Here is a 12,105-nt window from a genome sequence, read left to right as displayed (position 1 = left end):
GCTAGTTTAATGGGGACAACTCCCAAAGGTGACTACACATGGTTGGGACCAACCAAGAGGTTAGATTAATGCCAGAGTGAGTTTCAAGGTGACACAGTTTTGTAGGTGAATAGGTAAGAAGACAAGCCTGGTAAACTTACAGGATTAGGATTTTTTTTTTTTCCAAAAAGATTTTATTTATTTATTTATTGGGGGGAGAGAGAGAGAGATAGAGAGAGAGCACTCACGAGAACAAGCAAGCAGGAGCAGGAGGGAGGAAGCTGAGGGAGAGGGAGAGGGAGAGGGAGAAGCAGGCTCTCTGCTGAGCATGGAGCCCGATGTGCCGTTTGATCTGAGGACTCTGAGCTCATGAGCTGAGCAGAAGGCAGACACTTAACTGACTGAGCCACCCAGGTGCCCCAGGGTAAGGGTTTAAGAGATGATATACAGAGAAGCCACATAAGACAATCACAAATGTTGGACCAATGGCAGCAACTCATTACACTCAGCCAGGGGAAGGTTACAGGGTTTATTTAATTTGGCTCTCCGAGTGGGCACAATACAAACAGAGGAGGCAAGCTGGACTTAAAAACAAAGCCAGCTATTTAAGAGAAAAAGGCAACAACTAAGGGAAATGGCAGGCCAGAGGTGCCTCTCATGGCTGTGGGGAGGGCGAAGGCAGAAAGAGTGGGGCCTAAAGCAGCACTAGTTCAGGAGGCTGAGTTGCTGGAAGGCAGGGTTTTGAGGGATGTTTTGGAATACTCAGCAAGAGTAGAGTCAGTTTAGAGACGCTCCTCTGGGCCAAAGGTGAGGAACCCTGTTCCTTAAACAGCAGAACACAGGCCTGAGGAATCCAGAGCAGGGGCCAGCAGTGGCTGCACCTACTGATGCCCAGGGCTATGCAGGCCCAGGGATCCTGCTGAAGAGGGAGACATGAGAGCCCAGAGCGGAAACCAGGCTTGGGCAGAACACAAAGCAGTCCTCCTGTCAAGGAGTAGGCTATGACCCATCTCAGAAGCCATGCCCCAATTAGCAGCTAGATGGCAGAAGGGAACAAGGGAAAATGGAAACCAGGAGAATTAAATCAAGCAAGTGAAACTATGAGAAAGAAGGACGCAATTCAGGTCTTGGGACTAGATGTCAACATTTCTGAAAGGCTCCTGAATTTTGTATGCTGGGTAAATTTTCCTTCACGATCTCAGGAAGCCCAAAGATGAGTGTAAGGAGTGACCACAGTTAGAATTCTATTTTTGAAATGATCTCTGGCTGCCATGGGAAGTGACTAAAAGTGAGCAGGAGTGGAAGTGGGTCTGTCAAGCTACTGAGTGGTTTAGGTGAGCAGACGATGGTTTTGAGGAGGGGCCCACAGCTGTGCTGGAGAGAGGTGGACACACTCAACATATGTTAGGCCTCACTGATGTGGGAACCAAAGAAAGGGGAGTGATGAAGGTAACTACTAGACTTCTGACATGAACAACTGGGCAGAAGGCTGGACCACTTACTGAGATGGTAAGAAGAGCTTGGACTAGTACTGGGAAGGAGGAAATCATGTTTCATCCAGGCCAGGTGGAGTTCGAGATCCTTAACAGTCATGTGAAGATATCCAGTGGGCACAGGGGTACACCAGTCCACAACTGGGAAGGTGACACAGATTTGGGAACCTCCAGCATATAAATAGCATTCCAAGCTGCAGGACTACATGAGGTCCTCAAGGGAAACTGTGTTAACTACAGTGGGTGAAGGCCAGAGTCTAGGGCACTTCAGTGATTGGAGGTCACAGAGTTGAAGCCAGATTGTGAGATAAGGTGCCAAGAAAATAAAAGACTAGGAGAGAATAACAAATGTTAGCAAGGAAAGGATTCTAATAATGATAAATCACAAAAACTCTAGAGAGAGTAAGGAGGAAGGTAAGAACACGAGGGGAGTCGGGGCTGAGGAAGTGGAGGAGTCCATGGCTCTGAAAGAGGACTTCAACCACTTCCACTTTCACCTCAGTCTCTATTTTCTGATTATGTTTTTCTCTCCAGCTTCTCTCTTAATTCAGGCAAAAGACCTGGCTGGCAAAGCATCTAGGGATGGGAACCAAAACTACATCTAGGGATGGGAACCCTCAAGCAATGATGACTGCCCTGGCCTCAGAAAGACCCCACATGACTGGACTGACCCCAAGACAGTGATTAACCTGACCGTTCTGCCTACCTGCGCGTATCCACTGACCTTTATCCCACAACTTCCTTAAATGAACCTAGAACTATTTTCTGCGCTTTTAAAAAAATTTTTTATCTTCTGCACTTTGGACACAATCTCTGGGATGTTAGTCCACTGTCTTGGACTCAGTGCTGGCCTCACTGAAATAAATTCCTCTCTTGTTTCACCTCTGCTGGGCTCTCTGCCTTTGGATTGTCAGTGGCAAGTGGCTGAACCCGGCCTGTTTGGGAGCCCTAGAGCTCTTGAGCCCTTGAACCCTGGGCACAGCTAGAGACCTGGTGAAGATAAAAACTATGGAGTAAGAGGTGGGAAGCAGTGAGGTGTATACTCGCCAGATGGTGAAGCAGGGCAGGATGCAGGGTGCCTGGTGCTGTGAGCCCAAAGGCAGCACAGATATGGGCAATGACTTGATTTGAGTGGGTGGCTGAGATAGCCAAGAGACTGAAAGACCAAGGGTAAATGGATCACCTCCATGGATACTTAACCCTTCAAGAGCAGAGGCAGGCATAGGGGCTGCCAAGGGGCAATAAGCCAGGTGTTAAAATCCTCAGCTCAGGGTGGGAGATGGGAATAAGTGCTCAATCCAGTAGCAGAATACTTGGGAATGGGATTTTAACCTCAGATTTATGTTTTCAAGTTACAGATTCTAGATAACGATATCCTAAAGAAGCTGCAAGAGAAGCTTTTGTGTCTTTGCTCCTGTTGCCTTTACCCTCATCCTCCTAGATAGCACCTATTGTCTTTCACAGGCTGACAACAGTGATAAGGACACAGAGCTTTGTGACAGGCATCTGATGCAATCTCATTCTACTGATTCTGGATAAGGGGAACACAACCCTGGGTGGGGCTGACCACATGCAGAAACTGCTAGAACTGCTCTACCCACTTGGATATATGGTCCAACCTAAGCTATTGTGGGAATAGGCCTTACCAAGCATGTTGGTGGACCCCTCTGGTTAAGATGGAGCAGGGAGGAGGTGGGGGAAAGAAACAGGGAGAAAAGAGGATTTTAAGTTTTAATTCTTTCGGGATTTTAATGTATAAAAAATTGACAATTTAGGATTAAAACATTTTCCTTGGGACTTTAAAACCAGGTGTAGGGAGTAGTGGTGTCATGTTATGTAAATGTAGATAGCTTTCACTGGATCCTTTAGGTTCCTGTTAGTATCTCTGGAGGCTACACTTGATAAGACAAATGGGAGATGGAACAGGAAGGGAAATCCTGTCTTAGGAGGCGGCGAGGCCTTATAGAGAATGTCATTAATGTCCTGTTCTGATTCATTTCAGAAGCTTCTAAGGGCAAGAGCTGCTGCCTATTTCACAGGCCCTGCAGAGAGGAAATAAGGCAGAGTGGTAGGTAGAGGGGACTGCAGGCTTCATCAGGGCGTGGGAGACTGTGTATGCACGTGGCTCTTTTCCCCATCTCCACCCTTAACTCTCACTAGGTTTCCTTTAAGGATGGAAGGGCTTCATAATCCCGCGGGATGATGTCTGAGGTATTCAGTGGGCCACATTTTATTGCTGGACAGTGAGTTGAGAGATAATACTTGGGCTTGTTATCCCAGTGCTTCTCCCTGCAATATGGGCCTGCGTGTCACAGATCTGGAGATGGGCAGTGTGGGGAACCTCAGGCAGGTCCATGGCTCCTCTGTACCTTCCATCCTGGCTTATTAGAGAGGGCCAGGAAACACAAACCGGGCTCCTGATAACATAGTAGCTCACTGCCCAACTGCAGAGCCAGGAACTGTGCCCCAAACCTTTCACCTCATCAGTACTGTTATTAATGACAGATGAAGACCTCTGAAGTATGTCTGTTGATGAGGGACATGAGAGAAATCTGGAAGGAATAGCTCATGAGTTAAGTGATTAAAACTAGAAAAAAGAAATCCTGACATACAGAATATCAGAGTGTGCAAATATGTATAAAGCTATATCAAAGTTAAAATAAACAAACTGTGCAAGTACAGAATGGGGAAGGTGTAGCTAGTAACAACTAGCATAAAATATACTTAGTGATTTTTTTAACTGGTTGTAAATTCAGTGAGTCCTAAGTGGGTGCCATCCTTAATTCTTCACCTTGCTTTCACTATCTTTTGGGACAGACCGTTTGTCACCATCTGTACCAAGTCCTGGCCATCAGCAGTACCGTCATAGCCTTCTTTCTCCTTGTGCTGTGCTCATTTTTCATCTGCCCCCCTCACTGAGCGAGAGGGACTTTCAAAAAAAAAGCACAAAGCTGATATTGTCAAGGGCTCTGAAACTGCTCTGTGAAGTCCAAACCGTTCACTACAGCTCAGAAAGAACTTTATCACCAGGCCCTTGCTGGTTTCTCCAGGCTCCTTCTCTCAATTCTGATCCCTGTTAAGTCACACACCAGGCACAATGAAGTGCCCATTTACTGCACTGGGCGATCATAAACACTGTGTGAACACAGCTGGGCTACCCAGCATCAGCGAGGGGGGTGGGCAGGAGGCAGGCAGAGAAGGAGTGACCCCTGAGATGGAAAGTGCTCAGTAGAGGCTCTGTGACTATGACTCGGAAACAGCAGATCCCCCACACTGGGGCGGGGGGGCTAATGACCCAAGGGGGCCTCTAAGGTCTGTTACATTCTGAGTTACCAGACAATTCTACTTTTAAACTGATTTGAGGATGTTTTCTTTTCTTTTTAAGAGTTAGCTTTTTTTTTTTTTTTAAGATTTTATTTATTTATTTGACAGGAAGACAGAGATCACAAGTAGGCAGAGAGGCAGGCAGAGAGAGGGGGGAAGAGAGCTGCTGAGCAGAGGGAAGCTCCCTGCTGAGCAGAGAGCCCGATGTGGGGCTCGATCCCAGGACCCTGAGACCATGACCTGAGCAGAAGGCAGAGGCTTAACCCACTGAGCCACCCAGACGCCCCGAGGATGTTTTCTTTAAAAGATTTCCTTGTTATTGAATGTCAGCTTATGTATTTCTTCTATTATTTCCATTATTAATGTCAGCTTTTGCATTTCTTCTATTATTTCTATTATTTCTCAGGTTCTACTGTTTTTCTGTAGTCTGCAAAGAGGCAAATCATCTTCCCACAGTTCTCTAGTTCATTCTTCTGGCCTGGAAGGCGACTTCTTTTTACGGACACTCAGAAGTTCCACATCAGATCCTTGGTCTGGCTCTGTATCCCTCATTCACTAGCTCTGCCCTGTCTGGGGGCTGAGAGGAGGAGGCTAGCACAAATCTAGGCTGCAGGCAACCATATTTAGGAGAGAAGTTAAGAGGCAGTAACTGTATGGGGTCGCAGACCACACTGCTCTTCCAATACTGAGAGAAGCTCATGATAGCTCAGATCAACTGCCTGGATATGGCTCTTTGGACAGTTTAAGCCAAACACAGCTCCCCTCCACCCCTATTCCTGTGCTCTCTGTCTCCCACAGCCCAGGACATCATTGAACTCACCTGGCCTCTCTCCTCCAGTTCTGTTAGCATCACGATAGAGCAGGATTTCCACTCCCAGATCATTCGCCAGAAGTCCTCAATGGTGTGAAGAAGAGGGCCCTGGCTGGCGATGTAGGAGTCCTTCTGCCGGTAGCCCTATACAGACCAGGTCCATGGTAGGAGTAAGGTGGCTTAATAGGGAGGGGCTAGTGAAGAAGGCCACTAAAATGGGATGGGGCTGCTTGGAGGCAAACTCCTCTCAGGCAGAACTCCCCTTTGGCTAAGGACCAAACCTTGTCTGAAATGCTGGTCTCTTTCTATGAGGGTGAGGGAAAGGGGGGCTGGAGCTAGGATGAAGAGAACAAGAATGGGAAAAAGCAGAGGCTTTCAGTCCTTGGCTGTGGTCTGTGCTATGAACTTTTCCCTCTAGTTATTACTGTGGTGTCTGCCCTGTTTGCTTCACCACCTTCTGCTCTCAGGAGCCTGACACACCTAGTGTGCAGGCTAGGTATTGGTTCTACATTTCATGACTGACAAAAGCACAATCCTCCCAAGCACTGGGAGGGTGGCACTGCAAGGCCCAGCCAGATTTCCATGGAGGGTGGGGAGCTCTGGGGACACAGCCACCACTTACATCAATGAAGGATGCATTCACGTAGTCCGTGTTCTCCTCACCCCTCTTAACTGGAATGATCACTCTGTTGAATTCATCTGCAGAAGGACAGAAGCTGTGGCTCCCCAATGGCACCTGCCCTCTCCTACCTCTCTTTCAATCTTTCCCTCCCACCCAGGCCGTGGGGAGGTATAATCCCAGCTGGGCAGTAACATGGCAGTTCCCAGGCCAGGAGGGAGAAACCTTTTGGCCTACATGTTTTTTTGTTTTGTTCTTTTAAATTTCCAGAAGCCACTAAAAACCTAAGAGCAAAAAGAGGCAATACTCTAATTCTGGTCTCCAAGCTGAGACGTGGAAGAAGGGATGGGGCACTAAGACTTTGGAGTGGGGAGAGGACTCTTACATGGAATGATCTGTAGAACTCGGTTCTTCTTCATATTGGCTGGAAGGTTTCCAGTCCGCATCTTGTCATTCTGGATTTTGATTGAAGTTAACTTCTGATTTGGGAAGGAAGGGGAAACATTCCTCATCTCTGTAACTTGGCAAGATGATGCCTGTCAGACCTGCATCTTCAGGCTACTCTGGCTGCAAACTGCTCCTCCTTGGAGCTCTGGCCTCCACTTCCACATGTTCCTTCTGGAACACCATTTCTTCTATCACAAGTTCAGCGAACAAGCCAAGATTGTTTGGGAAACACTGCCTTGCGGACTCCTTGTGGACCCTTCTGGGACTCCCTGGAGCTAGAACTTGATGATCCTGGAGTAAGGATCCTGGCTTCATAAGAGGGAGTGAGCCTGCCTCCACTCCAGAGGCTGTCTCGGACTCACTCATTCGAAAACCTTATTCAAATGCACATGCTCCTTTCTCCTGATTCTGAGGTTCCTTCTTGATCTTGCTACTTAAAGTGTAGCGCATGAACCAGCAACAGTCTCATGGCATTAGAAATGCAGAATCTCAGGCCCTAACTCTCTTTCTCCCTGGCAAATCAGAACCTGCATCTTAACGGGATCCTACAGTAATCTGTGTGCACATTCTAGTTAGAGAAGAACTACTTTAAGGGATGTGATCCTTCCCACTGCAACTCAGAATCTCTTCTTCTGGGAACAGTTATGTTGACAAGAGTGTGATATACTCTTCAGTGTGCTGAGAACCACTATCGAATGGTTGACAGCAGAGGTCAACAACCTATGGTCCATGGGCCATATCTGGCCTGCTGCCTATAAAAAAACACAGTCATGGAAACACAGCCAGGCTCACCTGTTTATGTAGCAACTCCGGCTGCCCTGGTGCTACAGCAACAGTGTTAAGCAGTTGCAAAAGAGACAGACTATACTGCCTGTAAAGCCTAAAATTTCTACTGTCTGGTCCTTACACAAAAGGTCTACTGCTGCTGTACACTATAATACATACAATAATATGCCTGTTGGCAGGGGGAAGTGGGCTGGGGGACTTAAACAAAATACCACTGCCAGATTGTTTTGTTTTGTTTTGTTTTTTCTTCTTTCCTCCTAACAAAACCCAAGTGATTCTAACATGCAGGACGGGTTGAAAATGACTAAGCTATGAATAAAGGACAAGAAACCCACCGCTTTAACCACATACATATCTTACAAGGGGATTTCCCATTTGTTGCTAAATCTCTAAAAGCCAGGCATTCCATATTCCCCAGAGCACATAGATCCTTCAGTCTGAAAGAAGGAGTTCAGCTCCAACTCACCTTAAATTCCTCCTCTAATCCATTGTTGCTGGTCCCTGGAATTTTGTTGTAAATTTTCTGCAGATGTGTTTCTAGAGAAGTCACCTCTAGTTCTGTATCTCCATAGAGATAATGCTCCAGAAGGGCTTGGTATATGAAAACATACTGCATCTGAAATGCCATGATGCCCAAGTTGCCAGTTATACACAACATGTCTCTGTGGTGCCAGATGACCGCCTCCCACCCCCAAATCACTCAAGTCCACTTCTCCTTTGACCCTAGCAGGTATAAAATTATTCACTCGTTTTCTGGTTCAGTGAGGCAGGACTTCAAATGCACGAAACCCTGGGTTGGAGGGTGTGTGCTTAACTTGGGAGGGAGGGTCCTACTCTGGCAGCCTCCTGGAGTGCAAGACTGGAGGGAAGGACAAACCCAACTCCTGCTCATTCTGACAGCACAGATTGAACAGTCTGAAGGGCTGTCAGAGCCTGGTGACATACGAAACCTGGGCCAGCCTCCCTCCCAGTGCTGTGCCCTTTGAACCCCATGTACCAACCACCGAGCTGATCCTACTGCTGCTCCTGGACATGGCTAAGCTGAGTCACAATCCTGTGGGCACTGGTTCTCTCAGCTGCCTGCATGTGTGCTTGTAGGACCTGTTCCTCATCCACAGAGTCTAGTGCATATGACACATGCCTTTCCAACTCCCCCGTGCTCCATGTCTCCTTTAAGACATAGTTTATAAGGGTCCTTCATCACATTGCATGACAATCATTTACAATAACCTAGGAGGCTGAGTAATCCATGATGCTAGTAGGTGTTTTGGTCCTGGAATGCCCTCTGCCCACCTTACCCACAAATCACTCACGTCTGTTTGCACCATCTGGCAGCGCTGGGCCCGGATCCGGCTCACAAAGCCATAGACGTCCACTTTCCGCTCTGTATGCATCATGTCCAGCATGGCATCAATGACAACAAAGGTACCTGTACGCCCTACACCCGCACTGCAGCCAGAGAGCAGGGGTGTTACTAGGATGGCCAGCATGCCTTGTGGGAGCATACAGGGAGGGGGTAGCAGAGGCCAGGGCTCTTTTTTCAGGCCAGTACATTCTAATTCTGAATGGGGAATAGCTGGAAGACTGATGGAGCCAACAACCCCACTATACCTTTGGTTATCAGGACCAGGGAATCCTGACACTTAGAAAGGTGTGAAAGCACCAAGCACACAAAACACACTCAATCTAGCTTTCTGGCTTCATAGCAGTGGTCTCCCCACCCCCACTCTTGGAGGACTGCCCTTCCTTCTTTCCTCAAATGGTCTATCCCAGCACCAAAACTTGAGTCTTCCTGCTGCCCCAGGACCCTAACAGCTTATCTGCTCTGTGTCAGCCTCCTCTCATCAGCCAGGGCCCCTGTGTTTTCCTTTGCTCTGACCACGGGCACAGAATATGGTATAAGCGGGAAGCCAAGGGTCAGCCACACTGACCTGCAGTGGACCACGATGGCCCCTGCATACTGAGGGTTACAGGCTTTCACCTTCTTGAGAAACTTGAGCATGCCGATAGGGGTGAAAGGCACCCCAAAGTCTGGCCAGCTGGTAAAGTGGAACTGAGTGATGAGGCGCTGTGGCTTCCTGTTGGTCACGTCGCCCACCTGTGGAGTGAGGAGATCCTGTGTGTGGGCCCTGATTACCTGGGGCTGGGCAGTGCCAGGGGTAGGGAAGCTTAAAAGCCAGGGCCAGCTGTGGTTGTCAGTGACAATGGGAAAGTAAGAGTCTATCCAAAGAAAAGTTAACCACGTAGAAAGGATCTCTTCCCAGGAACCCCATGGGGTAAGGCAGGGCTCTCACAATTATTCTCAGCTGACAGATGTGAAACGTGAAACTCAGAGAAGTGACCCTGTCAAGGTCTCAGAACTAATTAACAGCAATGTCAGAACTAAAATGCAGGTCTCCTGACTCTTGGTAAGCCCTCTTTTCACAGCACTACTGTGCCCCTTAGCTAAAGGCAAACTTTGCTCAAGCTTCCAGGGTCACTCAAGGAGGACCAAGAGCAGGGGCCACCACATCCCTGATGTCAAGATCCTTCGGAGTAAGAGAAGGTGAGTAGCCAGAAGATTATACCACATCTGAGAGACACTTGGTTCATAACTACAATGATGAAACACTATCTCAATAACACGTTTTTCTCCCGATCATGAAAATGCTCCTCCCTTGGCTTTGACAGAATTCCCTAAAAGCCCAGATATCTGGTTTCAGAGCCCAAACAGACCTCACACTCAGTGATTCCTGACCCGAGTAAGAGAGGGGTAACCCAGTCTGTTCAACCTTCCTAGTAGTCAGCAGAGAAAGGAGGCAGGAGACAGTACCTGCTGAATGCAGAACTTCCGCACTGTGTAGTCCACCAGGACAGTAACATCCTCCACTGACACACGAATATTCCCGTAGGTCCAGCAGCCTTGGTCTGGCCAGTACTGGGCACACTTACACTGGAAAGGAACAGACATGCATCCCCTGATGACCTCAGACCTCCTGCCCCCAGCAGACATGTAGAACCTGAAGGAAAGGACCACAAAAGCCCAGGCAAAAAGTCCCCAGAAAGCCCCCAGAGAAGGCCTCTTCTCTCACCTTGGTCCCCGCAGACTTATTTTACTGTTCTTTTTTCAAGTTTCTCAGCTTCCATCCTGTTCAGCAGTATCTCTTGACTTTTACATAGCCCCAGCCCTATACTTCTCCTTCTTTCCCACTCCTGTTCCCTTAGTTCAGGTCAAAATGGGCATTACTTTACTATAAAATATGCCCTTCCATAATACCCAGATTATGATCTAGGGACAGGCCTGTCTGTTCCCCTGGAACCAGCAACCTGCTGAGGGGCTTACCAAGGCGGGATGATGCCTTCTCTGGGCCCCGAACAGCTCCTGAGAGTAAGAGGTCAGGTCGGAGGAAATGAGCCTATAGCACAGCCCTAGTGCTATCCCTCCTAAACACTGCAGAGCTGCTGATCAACATATCCAACACCCAACGGTGGGGATCAAGAGAACTTAAGGGCCATTTGGAAAAAAGACTGTCATGAATGGGGGTTCCTCTCTGGAGCTTGATCCAGAGCTCAAGACTGGTTCTGGCCGTGACACAGTGATAGGGCTGGCCAGGCACAAACTTGGTGGCCAGAGCACGAAAAGAAAAGAAAAGGACCAGTCAGAAAGCTGCTTGCACAAAGATCAGGCCAGGGCCTCAGATTCCCCCTTGCACCCCACAGGGTCTCAGTTTATACAGCTCCCTCTGCTGACTCCGAGGAGGTACAGGAAACTAGGAGAATGAGGGATTGGAGAGGCCCAGCGAAAAAAGCTCCTCTGTAGCTTTTCCTTGGCAAATGGCCCAAGTCTTTCTTCTAGGTTGTTTTGAAACCACAGTGAGTTGCCTGACTATCAGGCATGGGGAAGGTGCCCTCGGTGCACCCCTGAGGTTCATCTGAGACCTCCAGGCCCAAAGAAAGTCTAGGAAGCGCACTGGTCTGGGTTCTGTCTGGATGACTGGCACAGAAGCCACAAAGGATGCACAAAAGAGGGACACCCCAGGCTCAAACAGGAATTCCTCTGCTGGTCATGCCTATCTAATTTCTTCACTCACCTCCTTTCTCTCCTTCAGGTTGGTCACCATGACAATGGTGGCTGTGTTCTGTTCCCAGATCATCCTCCAAAAATCATTCACTGTTTCTTCTTTTGGTCCTAAAGTAGTCAATAGCAAAGATGAGGAGAGCACACACCAAGGGGAAGAAATCTGCTGGGAAATTGGGAACATTCATTCCTGACTTTTGGAAGCCTATGCCCACATGTTCTCAGCTAAATATCCAATCCATCTATCCATCCACCTACTAAGTGAACATTTCCCATCCACCCTGTATGTGTCAGGCACTTTACCAGGAAATGAAGGGGGCTGGGAGGCTGTCAAAATGTAAAGAGAACACAAATAATGTCTCTCAAGGATATTATAGATGAGGATTAGAAATCATAACTGCTCACTAAATACCTATGTTATTGGTCAGCCAATAAGCTAAGTGCTTTATATCTCATTTACTCCTTCCTATCATGCTCTAAGGTAGGTGTTGTTAGCCACAGAAATGCGAGGTGGCTTGCTCAGGCTAGAATTTAAAATTTACTGCCATACAGTCTTTTCCAAAAAGCTGCTGGGAGATTTCTAAACAAA

At 47.9% G+C, this 12,105-nt stretch overlaps 1 protein-coding gene across 4 annotated transcripts in view; it reads right to left on the bottom strand.

Moving 5' to 3' along the window:
* Positions 1 to 12,105, bottom strand: part of PTPRA (protein tyrosine phosphatase receptor type A) — a 151,858-nt gene that overhangs the window by 10,983 nt on the left and 128,770 nt on the right. For all 4 annotated transcript variants that reach the window (XM_044263342.1, XM_044263340.1, XM_044263341.1 and 1 more), the window contains 8 exons: positions 11,530 to 11,627; positions 10,272 to 10,391; positions 9,391 to 9,557; positions 8,773 to 8,908; positions 7,926 to 8,075; positions 6,612 to 6,705; positions 6,230 to 6,306; positions 5,617 to 5,751 (listed from right to left, as the gene is read on the bottom strand). In XM_044263342.1, the coding sequence (XP_044119277.1) occupies positions 5,617 to 5,751; positions 6,230 to 6,306; positions 6,612 to 6,705; positions 7,926 to 8,075; positions 8,773 to 8,908; positions 9,391 to 9,557; positions 10,272 to 10,391; positions 11,530 to 11,627 (977 nt within the window). The remainder of the gene's footprint in view (positions 1 to 5,616; positions 5,752 to 6,229; positions 6,307 to 6,611; positions 6,706 to 7,925; positions 8,076 to 8,772; positions 8,909 to 9,390; positions 9,558 to 10,271; positions 10,392 to 11,529; positions 11,628 to 12,105) is intronic.

The sequence above is a fragment of the Neovison vison genome, chromosome 8 (genome assembly GCF_020171115.1).
Source record: "Neovison vison isolate M4711 chromosome 8, ASM_NN_V1, whole genome shotgun sequence".
Classification (NCBI taxonomy): Eukaryota; Metazoa; Chordata; class Mammalia; order Carnivora; family Mustelidae; genus Neogale; species Neogale vison.
Note: the sequence above shows the minus strand (reverse complement) of the source record. Positions and strands in the feature narration are given on the sequence as shown.